This window comes from Centropristis striata, chromosome 8 (genome assembly GCF_030273125.1).
Source record: "Centropristis striata isolate RG_2023a ecotype Rhode Island chromosome 8, C.striata_1.0, whole genome shotgun sequence".
In the NCBI taxonomy this organism is placed as follows: Eukaryota; Metazoa; Chordata; class Actinopteri; order Perciformes; family Serranidae; genus Centropristis; species Centropristis striata.
Window position 1 is genome coordinate 27992602 of NC_081524.1, and position 17415 is coordinate 28010016.

At 41.7% G+C, this 17415-nt stretch overlaps 1 protein-coding gene across 1 annotated transcript in view; it reads right to left on the minus strand.

The window, feature by feature from the left end:
• LOC131976529 (intermembrane lipid transfer protein VPS13B-like) overlaps window positions 1-17415 on the minus strand; it is a 353761-nt gene that overhangs the window by 120784 nt on the left and 215562 nt on the right. Inside the window, exon 32 of the mRNA XM_059339603.1 lies at window positions 4195-4398. Coding sequence (XP_059195586.1) covers window positions 4195-4398 — 204 coding nt within the window. The remainder of the gene's footprint in view (window positions 1-4194; window positions 4399-17415) is intronic.

The following is a 17415-nucleotide window of genomic DNA, read 5'->3' on the forward strand; positions in this document are numbered from 1 at the left end:
TTAGCTGACAGGCAGACACACATTTCAAACTTGTTCTGGCTTTTTAAATTCAAACCAGTAGGATGAAAAGCTCAACTCAAAATAAAAGACTTCAAAATTGATTTTTCTCCGGGGCCAAACCTGTGAAATATTCCCATAAGTGAGCTTTTTCAAATTTCTGCTCCAACACGTTTTAGCTGGAAGCTTGAATACGGTTACAGAGACAGAGTGAGACGTTATTTGACAAGTCTCAATTGGGAACACCCCTTAATTGTATACACAAGATCAAATGGAGACCTTCTCACATCAACTCTCTCCATTTCACTAATGTTCATTCCCACAATCAAGTCATATTTGTGGGAACATTTGTTAGTAGTAAAACAAATATACAAGGGGGCTTTATAAAGTGGTGTTAATTGCCACATCTGCTGCTATTAAAACAATCAAGTGGTACGGCTTCCAATATTTATAGTTGGCCAGGATTATAAAAGGCAGTGTTTCTAGGTGGCCTAGAGTACAGTACTTAACCAGAACCAATATCATATTCACTGCTGCTACACAAATGTACATTACCAGTGCCCTTAAGGGATTATTTTCTGACACATTTCTTTGCATAGAGAGTTTGAGGGAGGCCTAATTCAGAGGTGGAATGATCTGTGAGGCCAATTGGTGTTGGCTAATCTCCCCTCAGACAGGGATTGAAACAATGAGTGTCTCGTTGCAGGGGACAGGTGCTATCATTCACCAGCAAGACTAGGAGGCGTGCGGCTCGGTTTACAAGTAATATGGGGTCCTGTGACTGAGCCGGAGAACTGTGTGTGTGTGTGTGTGTGTGTGTGTGTGTGTGTGTGTGTGTATGTGTGTGCACCTTTGAATGGGTGTGGTGCAAAGCACAAAAGATGGAAAGAATGACTTTGTTTTCATACAAAGCTACACAGTGTGAACAGTAAGTGGAGATATCGTGGCACGGACAAAAGAGTACACTGGGTGGCTGACAGGAGGGGAGATGCAGAAAGTTCACAGCTCCGTGACACGGGTCTTTCCTAGCCGGCAACTACACACTGTGATGAGGACAGATGCTGTCAGTGGATCCATAGTGCTGGAATTTCCTCGCAAAACCTCAGGAAGCCAACTGAGGCCACTGCAGATCCGCAACTACTGGAATTGAACCCAAAACACTGCAGAGTGAACATGCCACAAGTGCAGAGCTGGAGAGGGAGAGAGAGAGCGGGGTATCGATGTAGGGAATGAGGGAAAGGTGTGAACTCTGGAAGTGGTGTGTGTCAAAACTTGTTACAAGCGAGGTGGTGTATTTCTGCGGGTGATTGCAGCAGACAAGTAAAGCTGTGAACTTGACTCCCCTTTCCTCAGTGTGTTGGAACATTCTAAATCACATGTTCAGTTATGACTTGGTCGTGGTGGTGGCTGAGGCTGGGGTGTACAGTACAATGAAGCCCGCTTTCCAACAGAGCCTCCAGTGCTGTTCCAAGCAGAAAGGGAAACGAGGAGGCAACCACAGCCACCTTGAATGATTTGTTTGGACGCTAAAAGTTAGAGCGAAATTAATAAAACCTGAACAACAACCGCACATGACCTCCATTGGAGCACACTTCATAGAATTAATCAAATTTTTTAAGGATATGAAAATGAGAAGACATAAGGGTTAAATGTTCTGATTATTATCTGTGCATGCACGTGTGTATCTGTCTGTCCGCAGCTAACCTCATACATCAGCCTGAAAGTTTTTGTGCACATTTATGACTGCATGCTCAATGATCCCTCATTGTTGTAAACAACGTCCCAATTTATTTTTCAACAACTGTCGTCGAAATAATCACTATTGCTGCTGTGTACCTGTGGGGAAGTCCCAAATGCATAGAAAAAAACAAAGATCGTCACATCTGAGTTCATACATGAGTACGTACTCAAATTAAACTGATTTTGCGGTGATATAATTGCAATAAACAGATTACAATGATGCCAAAGTAACTACATCATGGTGCAGATGAGTAAAAAGTCTGAATTCAAACTTTGTCAGGTCTGCCTGCAAGATGTCAAGCAAACAACTTTTAAAATGCTTGTATTCTGAACAGAGTTCGGATTGATCAGAGCTATGCTATGCAGGAAATTCTCAATGCCTGGCGGAGATCTGCACTCTGCAGATGATGATAAATCACTGCAACACTATGCATTGGCAGCAAGTCAATATCAAACTAAGGCGACCTTCATTATAGTATATTACTGTGTGTCAATCCTTTGAGTACAAAAGTTACTGTTAAGCTACATGTTAGGTCATACTGTGATCAAGTTCTGAATAGAAATCCAGACCTGCAGCTACAGTATGCTTAAAGAAAGTTGAGTCTACTCGAAAGGCATTCAGCATCTTCTGGAGCCCAAAGTGTGAGCCCAAAATCTCACCTCATTGCCATGTCAGACAATCTGCCCTTGGCATGAGACCCAAGCAGCCCCGTTTTCATCGACAGAGAGACAAATTGAGAGTAAAAAAGAAAGAAATGTGAGTGGATTGAGCCTCAGTAGCCCTTTGCTCATATGAGCTTGTCAGACTCAGTAATAAGAGGCTAACATCGGTCCAAGTCCGCTACTTAAAAGGGCTGTTTTACAGGAGACTCTGGCACGGTTAGCAAAGGTCAACAAAAAAAGAAGTTTTTGGGATAGATGGTCAATACTACTGGGGATACAGAGGGAGAAAAAAGAAATCAGGGTGGTCTAGTGGTTAGAAATACCATCTCATGGGTCCACTCCATTGTCCTGTTAAAATGTCAAACTTAAGCTCTACTCGCCTGCTCATTCTGAGTCACTCTGGCTAAATGCCTTCAAATCACTGAAATTAAACAATTAGGTTTAAGATTTTCCATATTTTCCTATCGTTCTTATGCAATTTTAAAAGGTGTAGTCAGCATGTCAATTTTAACTTGACATTGACCTAACTCTATCTAAAAACAGGGTCCTACTGCTTTTTAAGAGAACATCTTTAGCACTTCTAAGGTACTTAATATTGTTGATTTACATGAGTGATTATGCAGATGAAACGCCGGATTAAATTGAAAATCGAGCATTTTTTAAGGCACTATTTTTTTACTGCACAATTTGGTGTATTTGTCCTTCTTTCTTGGCAGTTGCACGACAACCACAGCCTGATCCTACCAAAATTACAGTAATGTAGAGTGAAACTACAATTAACTACTGCTGAAAAAGAAGGTTGTATTTCAAGCCCATTTTTTTCCCCCCATTTGTCGAGTATTTAATTCATGCAGGAGTATACAAACACAGGCTTTACAATGCTATTATTCTGTTATTTGACATAGACTTTTCATTAATGTAATTACCAGAAAACATGCTTTATTGTTGTTAGGTGTGTATGTGTGTATGTGTAAGATGAACAGTAAAGATCAGTGTTCATGATGAGTATGTATGATCGTGTACATTAGAGAGTGTGCTTGAGCTCATCTGTGTCTGTGTGTGAAAGGTGTGTGTATCTGAGCCACGAGGACCTGAGAGCACTCAGTCTCAATCAGGCCTGTGTTGATTCTGCACTGCATTCTTCCACGAGGCTTATTTTTAGATGACAGGGAACAAATCTGGAGTCTTTGCCTGTGATTCTGTGATTTTTGGGCCTGTTCCCTCTCAAAACATGAGTGGAAAAAAAAGGATGTGGGGCCAAACAGGCTGTTGCACTTGTGCTTGTTTTAGCTCCCGAGTCTATAAAAAAATGACAGGGTTTGTAATTATGACTGTGCATGGAGAGGCTCCATGATAGGGCGCTAAACTCAGTAACTACATGCTGCTCCCACATCAAAACTGATGAGATACATTTTGGGACATTCACATCAGATCACACACATACATACACAGCACCTGACCCAGTAGGGGGTGTAACAATTTAATCTAGCAGCCATGCGAACTATACTTGCTGTGGTCATAATAAGGGATTAGCATACAGTTGGCTTGTGTAATGTCTATGGGCCTCTTCTGTCTATGTTAACATTTAAGTATGAAAGTAATGATGAATGTCACTATAGTTACAAAATTGCTCATACACACAATTTAAGATCAAATTAAGCAATCAATGCATGAGGTGCAATGATTCTATCAGATAGACAACAGGATCCTTTTTAAAAATGTTTTTTGTGAGCTTAATTCAGTTTTCATGTCCCTCCAATACTAATATGCAAATTTAAAAAAGTGTCTCCTGACCTGCTGGCCATGTTCCACTCCAGCGCCGGGTTCTGGGAGCTCCTCTCACTTTCAACAGACACCCCTCCTTTGGTTCCCTCCTTCTCTGGCTTGAGTTGCTCCCACTGAGCCGTTCCAATGTTGATGGTCTGGAGGTCAACCTGATACTGCCGGTCCTCCACCTCTGAACCTGGGTCCCGCAGGATGCCAAGGTGCAATGCACGTCTAGAGGGAAGAGAAGGAAAACGGTATTGAGTCACTTTACAAATCAAGTTGTGTGCTAATTGTCTCAGTGTCTCAGGTGGACAACATGTTGCAGGGGGTGGTGCATGAGTCACATTCAACAAGCAGGTGTGTAGATCCAACTAACCTTAATGTTTAAAACATGAATAGGTTTTATTTATTGTTGGGAGAGTTGCATTGGTCAGGCTGCACTTTATATAGCCAATTACATGAAGTACATGACTCCAGGAGCAGACCAGGTAGTCTGTTATTCTGAATCAGTGAAGAGGTTCTGGCAGCAGGCCCTAACCACTACTGACATCTTTCTTCCCTTTGCCTGCATAGTTTTAGTAGCAAAAGTTTCTTGTTGGATGATTTATGACTAAATCAAAGCCTTCTGGTACAGCCAGGCCTCAGATAAATAACCCCACGGGCCTCAGGTGAAATAATTTTCCTTTTATAAAGTTCAGAGTCATGCCAGCTTATCGTTGGCAGTAAACACTGCTCAAGCCCTGGCTGGACGACACAGTAGTCTGGAGACTCTTACCGCCTCTCTCTTTCTATTTCTGTCTCCAGAAACACAGAACTTCTACAGTATACACAAACTGTGATATGGTAGAAGAGATGTAGAGATATGTCAGGAGTGGGCAGAGCTGTCTCTGTAGTTGAACTGTTACAGTCAAGTGAGCAAACACTGTTCCATCAGCGCCAAGAAAAAGTGATGTCATCTATTTTGCCTTTGAGAGACAAGATCCTGACGAATTCACAAGGCAAAAGGAATAATCAAAATTCAACATCTGCATATGACATCAGAGCTTTTGGGTCGTTATGATATGTTTATTTGTGCTGGTGAATTCAAATGAGAGCTTAAATGGTATAAATAAGGGCTTAAAATGGCTACAGATGTAGCGGCAGCATGAGTAGTTTTATTTGTTTCGGCAACGTCAATGGCAATTTTCATATAGCGTTTCCCTCCCTTAGCCACACTGGAAAGGCCTCTACCAGAGCGTGATGTTATGACAATACGCACCAAGTACAAAAACAATGGCAATGGGAGATCAGAGGTGTATAACTGGATTTAGCTGGATTTGTTGACATACAAACAAGTGAAACAGATCCTTAATCAACATTTGGAACCACATTTATCAACAGAGTATAATATAAATCAAACCAAGAGCCTTGTAAGATTTGGGTGGGATGTGTCAGTCTAGATTCATTAGGGCTTTTGTAACAGTACCTCCATCACCCTCCCCAACCCCAAACTGTATTTTTCACATTAAACAAACCACAGTTACCTCATATGCTTTCCAAATTATCTCTTAACTTCAGCTTATTTAGGAGACTCTCTTACTCATAATCAACATTACATGGGAGTCTGCAGCCAAGTTTCTGTGTTGCTGAGCTGCAGGGTCATCTCCAATGACATAAATAAATATGATAAACATTTGTCTTGGTCATGCAGCCAGTGGAAACCGGTGTGATTTAATATCAAAAGACATATTTCAGCCAATCGCAGGAAACGAGAGAGCTTCATTTCTGACAAATGAGGAGGGGAGGAATTTTGGAAGTTCCCCTTGGGGTGCAATAATAATTGAAGCCAGATTTTCTTGTTGTACATGTGGGGGGAAAACACTGGTGGTTTGACATATTTGATTGGTCATGTGAAGACCACACTGCTTGGCCAAGAGGAATCAGAGAATGCCTTGGGAAAGCACGGCACTCACTCTGCCCACCATATACACGGACCAACTAAAAACATACAGAGCGAGGCAGGTGGAACACACCCTTCTGCTGGCTCTCACATGCCATTATCAGACATCTGCCTGCCACTGCCATGTGGAAAATATGGAGCAAAATGAAAATAACAAGTTATAAATGACATGCTTTTGCAGATGAGGAAGGCATGGAGGGAGGGAGAGGGGGAGGGAGAGAGAGAGAGAGAATTTTTTCTCAAACACAAGTACTTAGTTTTACCCTTGTTCCTGAGCCAACCTTATTTTAATTGCAGGAAAAGACCACAGAAACATTATTTTTTACGACAAAATTCTGCTATTTATAAAAACGGATCAAAAGCTCTGCAGTAAGAACGCTCTGTTTCATGGCATTCATGGCTATTATTTTAAAAAACATTTCTCCCTCTTCTGACACAATTTAAACCCAATTTGAGTCCGAAAAGCCACTGGGCCGAATTCGCATCAGAGCTGAAATATGAGGGCTCCCATCCAATATTATTATGGCTCAGAGTCAAAACCTCCATCCAATTCAAACCCTCCAGTGGGAAACAGCAGACAAAATAGTGAAGGCATGGCAGTGTTATGTATCTAGAACGCAGGATTTGGAAAGAGCAGTTCACTGGTACTTCATCACTGAGAAAAAATAATGATGTTCCAAATTCCTTTGAACAGAAGATATGCAGACAAATTTACAAACGGGCAATTAATTGCAAGTTATGTTCCTCTGTTTAGCATTCTTTGGGTCTATGCATGTGCTGGGCAGAGCATCAATCATGATTTGTGTTATTAAGTAGATGTGTGGGAGGACTGAGTGCTTAACATGGAGCAGATTTGGGAACGTGTGCTGAAGTGGTAATAGGATTGAAGGAGGAACCTTCTGGGCACATGCATAACATGCCAGTTAACACACACATTAGCTAATGCTCATGTATATACAGATAAACAGCAAATGAGCTCATGCAGACACACACTGCTGCTGCATGCCATTGAGGCTTTAGGTGCAACCAGCAAGGATTTAGTTTGCTGCTGCACACAAGTTGCGAACAAATAGCATCCAGACTTGAAATATAGAACTTGCACGATAGTAGAGAATGAATTGCAGGAAAAACAAAGTGAAATACATTAACGTGGATACAGAATCATACTGTTCCGAGCCAATGGGTAAATAAGTAAAAGGGCTTGTTGAAAAAGAGCGAAAGTGGAATCGTGGGAGAGCCTGATTACCATGCTAAGGTTTTGAAGGCCAACCGTGGTTCAAGGTTGTAAAACAAACCACAGTGGGATCTGGTTGAGGCTCAGGGCCCGATGGTAGGAGTGTGGGAGCAGTGGGCTGTGTTAAAGGCTCTTGCTGAGGGAATCCTGTGGGCCAGGGTGTATCATGGCCCTTGGCTTTAAATGCCCTCCCACCTTCCTCTCTCAAGCTCCATCTATCCCTCCATCCCCAGCCCCTGCCCCAGGCCAACGGGGCAGGAAGCAGCGGGGTAATACCAAGCGCCGCTGGCTTCTGGATCTCGTCACTCTGGAACCCGCAACCTGAACCCACAACCCCAGACCTGTTTTTCACTCCATTTCCCCAACAATCACATGCAATACATGTCTGCTTACACGTTCAACAGAGGCAGGAGTGTATGTAAATGTGTGTGTGCCTTTAAGTGTGTGTTTAAGAGAGATGGGGCCCTCTGCTTCTGCTCCCCTGGTAGAACATACACACTGAGTAGAAATTTCATTGAGATCTCAGGCAAAGTCAAGCTAAATTAGGTTTGTACGCACGCGTGCTTTATTTCATGAATGTTCACTGGTCTTTGTTTTGAGCAAACCTCAACTACTGTATATTTGAACTGAAAGAGTACATGCTACGTGAAAAACTAACGGGGCATGTCTTTTAATTTTGTAGTGTGGTCGATGCAAATGCAAAAGTAACATCCAAGAGGCAATGAGTTTTTGTGAGACCTGCATAGAAAGTATCACTCATCCATAGATTCTAATAAAGAAAGAGTTCAATTGAGGTTTTGATACACTTTCTCTGTGGCTCTGAATGTTATTAGCCAAACACCATTAGCACCCAGCAGCTCTTCTATGGTATTTCTGATGTGGAGAGGCCAAAGCTGCACAGTGGCTTCTCAATCCGCCTGCCTTGACTCCCAGCGGCTTAAAGCAGAGTCCCACTGGGCCTGAGTGTGCCGAGGGGGAATTCATAAGCATTATGATTCATGAAACTTGCAATTACTTAGTAAGTTAAGCACCCCTGCCTACGGTGGTCCGCTCTGAATTGCCAGAAATTCGGCAACTTCTGAGCTGTGGATTTATGACCCCAGTCAAGTCCAATTGCTGTTAATTTGCATCTACCAATTATAGTAATTAAGGCTCTGAATTAGAACGCTGAGCAGCCCTCGGAGTGAGAGGGGAAAATGATGTCGTGGAACATGGCGAGTCAGCAGGATATAAGACCCTAGTCACTCAGGGATTTTTTATACTGCTTCTAAAATGATTTTTGATGACTAGAGCTTTTTACAACAGGAGTCAAACAGTCACAGAAACAACAAAATATCCAAGACAACAAAGCTCCAAATTTGTCACACTTGGCAATAACAAGGTACTTACTTGTGGGTGTTTTAGGCCAAGTACAACAATTCCAATCTAAAGTTGTTGTTTTTTTCTTACTGACACAATATGCAATAAACATAAATTTGTGCTTTCCCCCATTGTGTTTTGGCTTTGATGTAGTGACCCAGTTCCATGACAAAAATGTAATAATCTAACACCATCGTCTCTACTGCTCCCAACAGAAGCCTGTTATTCATTAGGCTGATTGCACTTTAAAGACACTCATACTCAACCAATTATATCTTATTTACACAAGATCTTAGGAAACTATTACTTCTATATACCACACAAGCAGGTCTTAACGTGGGCCCATACCACCATCAAGCCAATGGTACATGATAGTAAGGAGAAGACGGCCCTCTGTTTACAATGCCATGGTGCATACCAATGTCAGTGTTTGCACTTTGATTTCAACATATCTTAATTACAGGAGTAATTTATTCCCCATGCAGTTTACATGTCAGAGAAGTTATATTGTTATAAACACAGTCGGTATTAAGAGTGTTGCTCACAAGACACTGGCTAACATGTGCTCGCCATGATGGCCTGTTAAAGATGTCGGTCCGGACGATGTAATTTATCGGCTCATCATGCACTAATTCAAAATCTGCTTCTTGCATCAGCGCTTCATGTTGCAAAGACGCAATGAGTGAAGACTGAACAGATATTTCATTTGGCTTCAGACGATGTGCATTTCGTGGAATTCACACATGCCAGTGACTGTATAAATAAAACTGCTAATCTTTCATCATAGTTCATGATTCATTGTACAGTAAAAACATACAGTTTGCTACAATCACATCGTGGACACTTACTCATTTATTAACACATTATAATGAGAAAGTATTTTTAAAGCCATATAATATCACATATCCTTGGCTGTACATCTGTCAGAATGTTGATGTAAGTCCAAACTTACATTTCAGTCTGAAGTACTCTGCAGTTTGTCCCTGCTAATAGCACTCCTTTTATTGAAACGCACAGATGTCGTCCTCATCTCCACTGCTTCTGTTCTGCTACACACATACACGCACGCACACATTTTGCCTGGTCTGTTTAGCCTTAACTGCGCTCTTCTTCTGCTCCCATGTAGCTCTAAGCACGGAACATTCCTGGGTAACAGGGACAGTAATTCATCGGCCTTTTAGGGGCACTGACTTCTCACAGGATTCCTTCATACAGTAGGTACATCTGTACTAGATCTACTGAAAAAAGCACCTAGGATTTGTGAACCCCAAAAGTTTCTGCTTTTGTGTGTTTAACCCTGTGCATACATCAATCGGTCTTAGATAGTGGCATCTACAATATTTGCATTAGTTGCTGCGAGGAGTCACCTGTGAGTCAACAAAGTACAAAGTTACCATTTGTCCCATAACACCGAGTGGGCCGGTGCTTGTGAATCACTTCCTCTGTTAGCAGCTACAGATTTGATATGCTTCCTCCATGCTCTGAAAACAGACATAACGCTGCCATCATAAAACATGTCAGGCAGAGTTTTAGCAGCGGGTCCCTGATGCAGAGGTGTGAAGGGAATGCCTCGCTGACTTCCTCAGACCTCAGATTGGAAACAGATTTGTGTCCCCACCAAGCAATTTCACAATGATGTAACCCCGCTGCCATTTTAATTTGAGAGGCCTTATCTTTAATTAATCGCTAAACACATGCGTGGAATAGATTATTCATAACTGGCTGCAGTAGGGAACATGGCAGTGGTAGCCAAGGATCTGGCTTGCCCTCATATGCAGTCATTTTCATCAAGCTAAAGTAAAACAGACACATACCTCAATGCTACTTTTACACTAATTAAAGGAAAATAATCCTTTTGCTGGAGGAAGATTCCAGATCCAAAGTCTGTCCCTGGTCTCTGGCAAGGCACTTGGTGTGTTCACCGGTCTGATTGACAAAGCCTGAAGTGAATCAAACTCCTTTTGAAACATAAAGGAATCAAAATCACCCAGGACCAAAACCATTTATTCCAGCTGACGCAGTTTCAAGTAGATTGACGATAATTGATGATACAGCGAGAGCAATACTTGTACAGCTGCACCTCACATGTTGTATCAGACATGCCGTCCAGATTGTCAGAAAAGACATTGAGCAGTTGTGCATATTCCTCTTATCAATCTAAAATCTTAGCACTGTTGAGTAGAAATACTTTGTAGTCTTGAAGACCATAACGACACACCATCAGGGCAAACGGGAATAGACGCACACGCAAACACAAAAAAATCCATAGCAAAACTGGAAACACATTATGCATTAAAACATAATGCTCACACATGCAGGCACATGCAATATACATTCACTCTATGATATGAGTCTGAAACCATGATGGTTACAGTCTTCAGAGCATTCCTTGTGATTTACTTCTGCACATAAATTGTTCGCTTCGTGCTCCGGCAAGGAGGGTGTTTTATGGAGCTGTAAAATTAGGCCCACTTTATGGATCCAACAGCATGAACCACTACTGTTTTTTCCACTTGATATTGATTAAGCGGTTCAGTATTGCCAAGCTGGTTCACATTAGTGTACACACAGGCGCGTTGTGCTTATTTTTGAAGATGCTCATTTTTATCTGTGAAAATGAGGGTCTTTGGCAGAGCACTTTGAAGTTGATTACACATTGTTTACAGCAATTATTGAATTCTGACAAATGTTTAAAGCAACAAGATTACATATCAAGACCTTATCCTTTTTCGGATAAAGAATGGAAATTTTCCTAAACAAAGTCGGGGAAATGATGGCCATGTTTGATTAGGTTAACGTATGCTACAGGTTTAGCAGACAGGCTGAACAAACATGTAATCGGATAGCTAAAACAGTAGGTCCTTCTCGTTGACGTTTGCCTTGACCTTAAACAACATTTTGTTCTAATTCAAATTTCCTTCCAGCAAACAAAGGCAGAATGAAACAAAATACAACGACTTGCTGCTGGAAGCTCCCACATAATGGAATTAAAAACTTATGTCTAAATCACAAGCTTTAAGGAGAGACAGGCCGGACTTTGAGAATATGAGAACAGCTTAGAAGCCCCCGGTGCGACCCAAGACTACAGGACTACAACCACTTTCTCATGAGACAGTGTCCAAATACTTTTATGTCAGCAAGGAAAAACAGCATAAAATAATTACAATAATGTGGGGCACACATGCTTCCTACATCAGCTAATTCTTCCTCCTCTGTAAATGACTGCAGAGCCAGTGTTTATAATTCTGAAGCGGATCTCGCATTCATCCAAACCACCAAGTGTATTTATACAAAGTGACGTTTCTATATGGGAGATTTCCCCCTCCCCCTCTAACTGGGGAAATCACATGTGGGACTGGGGAGTGAACTCCTCTGCTTACTTAATTCCACTGGTGGTGCTGTTGATTTGGGGAGGAAGAGAGAAGGAAGAATGGAGAAAAGGTACAAACGAGATGGAACGAGATGGAAGAGATTATATAACTCAGCGCATATCAAGCAATCTGATTAGTTGTTAACCACATTCAAGAGTGATGATGTCTAATCAAATACAACGTACCACTCTGTGTCTGAGAAAAAAAAGCAGGGAGACTGAGATAAGGAGTGTATAGTGTATTTGTGGAAGCGGGACTATAAAGAATGAGGGGGGGTTGATAGATGCAGCATTACATGCGTGGCAATATTGTATCGATATGTGGATACCAACTACTGACGTGATTTCATAAAATACTACTATTGCAATACAAATTAAACTTTTTGGTTGAACAGTAATACAGATGTTGACTTTTTTTTTCCTTTGGGGCTACAATAAGAATTTCGAAAAGGTAATAAATTGTAATTTATTGCAATATATGTTATCACAATACTCATATCACAAAATGCTTAAATGTTGAGTCTCCCTATAATATCATATTATGACTTCAGCGTCACAATATCATATCGTGGTGCCTCTGGTGATGCCCCTGCTTTCGACTATCAGTAAACATGTCAACACAAATCACGATCCATAAAGTGGCTTATATCTGTTCTATCAAACTGTGTCCAATAAGTTTGTTGTCATCACATCAGGCACACTGCTTGATTTGCAAATGAAATCATTCAACCTTTGTGAGATAGATGAAGTGAAAGTTCTTACTTCCTGTGGGGAAATAGAGAAAGATATATGACAAATAGGCAGAAATGTCACATGTTTTGGTGTTATTGTAATACCCTCAAAAGATTGCTGAAATGGCTACATCTCAGAGACCCACAGGAGGTGGGAGTTAGAATAGAGGCTGCATTCAATCAGCTTCATCTGGAGCCTGTCACACTGAACATGTGCAATGACAGTGTTCTCTGAGAATCAGCCCAGGTCTGGTTGTTTCTGTGTTTGCTGACACTGCACCTTGCTCCAATAAATAGGCAGAACCGTGCACTATGTGAGAACCACAAGAAGGAGATGGGAGCAGAAGGAGACGGGAGCAAAGGGAGATGGAAGTTCTGTAAAGTGACAGAACAGAGCAAACTGCTGTGGGTGACGCAGGATGAGAAGAAACGAGGACCAGTGCATAAGACCTAAAAAATAATAATAATGAAATTAAAAGAGGCATGTTATTGCTGAAGATCCTCCATACATCATCTTTACATAATTACATCTGCACTCATTTTCTACTCTTCCTTTAGCATCCTTCCTCTCCTAACATCTCATTCTGTTTTCTCTCCTCTCCTCTCCTCTCCTGCCAGGCAGTGTTTTGGTACACTGACTCCAGAACAGTGAGGAGGAAGTGGCCCCTGCAGGCCAGGCTCCTGACAAACCACAACTCTAAACAGGCAGTGCTGTGAAAATATGGCATTCAAACAACACAATGCCAAAGCTTCTGACCACCATGCCGACATCCAAACAGCTGCGGGGTCTGAGAACATTTAATGGGAAAAAAAACAAAGAGAATGAAACAGATCGAGAAGGGACAAATAATAAAAGAAGTAGCAGGAGGGGAGTTGAAAATCAAAAACATGAAAAACACAGCTTCAGCAGTGTCTGCATTGAGACCCGAGTGGGCCTTGTTTTTATTAGATGAACTGAGAGATGAGAAAGACATGAAACTAACATGTCAGCCCCTTGTGCCTCTGTGGAATGGAGTTTCTACCCTGTAGAAGCATATTGAAGAGAAGCCTCTTGGTTCACAACCAAGCAGGGAGAGGTTGAGAAATAGAGGGAAGGGTGCCGTTGGAAGCAATGACTGAAGGAAGGAAGGGGGAGAACGAGAGAACTTCTGTTTAGTAGAACAGCCCAGGTGTAAAAAATTAGAGGAGATGGCACATCAAACAGGGCTGTGCTCTGCCTCTTTCCTGTAGCCATTGTGGCAGGAAATGCTCTACAACATCCTGTAAGCTGACCAGAGAGAAACTGACGAGAGGGAGCAACGAGGAGACAAAATAAAGTGGGAGGTGAAGAACAGAAGAGGTCACATGTAGAAAATGTTTAGCAACATCCTGCAGAGACAGACTGGGGGGATAAGGACATGAAGAGAAACAGGAGAAGGGGAAGAACAGAGGAAATTCAACAGAATAGGAGAGAGAGAGGGCAGGGAAGATGTGAGAGTAAAGAGAAGGTAGGAAAACCTCTACAACATCCCCTGAGATGACTTGGCAATAATAAGGTGGGTGGAGGGGAATAGGAGAGGTGGCTAGTAGGATACACAAAGACTGAATCATGCAGTGACAGGGCAGTAATACAAAGCAGGCATGAAGCTGAACTAGAGCTGTTAGGGTCGGGTGGAGAGCAGGAATAATTAATTAAGGGCAGAAAACATAGTGGAGAGAGCAGAACATAGTATTTGGAGGGGTTTAATGACAATGTATAAAACGCTACAAGAGGAAAAAATATTAAATCTATTCTCCATATACACTTACTTCCATCACTATCTCTTTAAAGAGGAAGTCATGTTTTTGTGTCTAAGTGAATGGTGGGATAACCACAGCAGAGAAACAAGCAATAATGTAATTATATGGGGCAACTGCACACCATCAATATATGTCAACTATAAGTGCTTGTTCTTGTCACTGACAGGTTCAGACTGTTATTAAGTGTTAAGAAGTTATACAAGTGTCTGATAACATTATGGAACAATGACGTCTCGTTCTGAATCCTGGAAGATTCTCGTGACTCGTTTCTGGAGAGTGGAGTGCCAGTGAAAGTTTTGTTTGGGTACAGAAATCCTAGCTTAGTTTTATCTAAAAGATTTTCAATAAAAACAATGGTTTGTGTTAGCATGTATCTGAACTGTGACAACAATTTCAATCAACATTTTCCACAGCATAGAGACCTCCTCTGTTAGACACTGTCAGTGAACTTTGGCTAGCGCTATGCCAACACTCCAGTCCATAGACTGTACCTTGCAGATATTCAGTTCTGAAGCGACTGTTTTGACTGGTAAGACTGCTGCCAGTGTGGAGAGATCAGCTGCAGAGAGAGCAGAGGTAACATTCAGAACTAAAGTGGATTGTGTTGATCAGGGTACTCTTTAAAGCTAGTTTTCATGTTGTTTTCATAATTTTTGTCAGCACTTTTAGTGGATGTACATTGATGGTACACAGTTTCTCTGTCCGATTACATTATTAGTTTCTCTGCTGCAGGCTGCAGCTCTATCCCTTTATATTTGACACAAAAGAGGAAAAAGGTTCCAAGTTAAAAAAAAAACAGAGATTCCCCTTTAGGTCTCTCAAAAGGAAAAAAATAATAACCTACATATTCTACATATCAGCTCCCTAATGTTCTTCTTGGCTTCATGGGACTTGGATTGAATAATGTGGACTGCAGACAGAAAAGGATGGTGATATAGACTCATGGATAGAGAAGCAGGTTAAATAATTCCAATTCTGTGTATTCATTAATGGGACAACAGCACAGTGAAAACTGGTCTCTCCTCAAAAAAGGAAGAGAGGGGAAGTGGATGGGTCAAACAAATGGCGGACCCACCCAGGAGAACAGGGTTCGTGTCCTATGTGAAAACAAAAGTAAACGACTTTTAACGTAACTTACGTTTTTTACCTGGCTCACATCACCCTCATAACTATTTCACTTTCGGCATTTTCGTACATTTATTTACTCTTAAAACTAACCAGGACATTTTTCAACCTAAACCCAGGTCAGTGGTTTTGTAGCATAAATTTACTGAAACTGAAGCCCTTTGCCTACAACCGCGAACTGTACGTGTATGTGTAATGACGTGTGTGCTATTTTTAGAAGGATCCGCTCTGTACCGCAAGCCACGAAACCCTCATATGGGTCATTTTGACAAAGCTCATATGTGTCGTTATGGGTGGTATTGACAAACAGTCTATTCTGTCGTTTAGGTTGGAGATCTTGTTGCGTTTGTGTTTGGTTGAAAAAAATGTGTCTATACAAATACTGTTTGCAGAGTGTGTGATATGGTGTGTATGTGTTTTTGTGCTTCTCTGTACAGAGTCTGACATGTCAGGTTGTGATGTGTGTGCCTCTTGTCTCCCTGTACCGCCTGTCCAACATGTGTCTGTCAGCTGGATCTCTCCCTCAGCCTTCAAACCAGCCTTCTGCTCCTTAAAAAAAATTCTTCTGTGGCTTTAAATGTTAATAACATCAGTCTATTACCAGGCTACACATAATGTGAGGCCTTAAAAAAACTCCTTTCAAAGCTCTTCAAATGCCTTCTCACTTGTTAGAAGACGAGATGGAAAAATATCAAGAGGGGAACAATGATGCTTTAAACACTATTCGTCATTACTGAGGAATGGAGGCAAGTCTTGCCAACATTTGGACATTTCATTTCAGCATAAGTATATGGAGCAAAGCATATTTGCTCAAGTTAATAATTTTTGCCCCGGTTACATGTGCGTAACTAGAGCCGTGCATGCGTGCGATGATAAAGTGACAGGGGCGGGGTGCTGATTGGAAGGCTGTTTTGTGTGTCTGTGTGTGTATGCATGTGTGTGTGGGGTAAGTTATGGAGAGAAGAAAGGGGACCACCACAGTAGAGTTGTCTACACGGTGGCTTCACATTTCCCTCTGTGGTTCTCCCAAACCTGCAGCTGAAGTAACATGACATTCGCGCGCACACACACACACACACACACACACACACACACACACACACACACACACACACACACACACACACACACACACACACACACACACACACACACACACACACACACACACACACACACACACACACACACACACAGAAACACAGACACACAGACACAGACACACACACACACACACACACACACACACACAGACACACACAGACACACACAGACACACACACACACACACACACACTGCTCGTACCTGCCAGCCTGCTAATCTTGATGCCATGGATAAAAGCTGTTGTGAGTTTTACAGAATACTTACTGTGTGGAGTCATTTTCTCCATGCCAACCTTGGCCGAGTAAACTACTGTGTTGATTTGGACAGTCTATAAAACACAAAACCTCTATATGCACATCTAAAAGACCCCAATAGCCTTTCAAGTGGAATGCATGGAGGGGGAAAGATATGCTACATTGTACATTTGATACAGTCATACAAATATTTAGCACAACATCATTTAAAAAAATGTAGGCTGGGGTCAACCTAGAGTGTGGTACTGAAAATAAGTAGACATTTATATAGTTATAGATTCATTAAGACATACTACAGGTGCATTAAAAGGGAAGAGAAGGGTAAGAAGTGACTGCAAAAACAGAACAGATA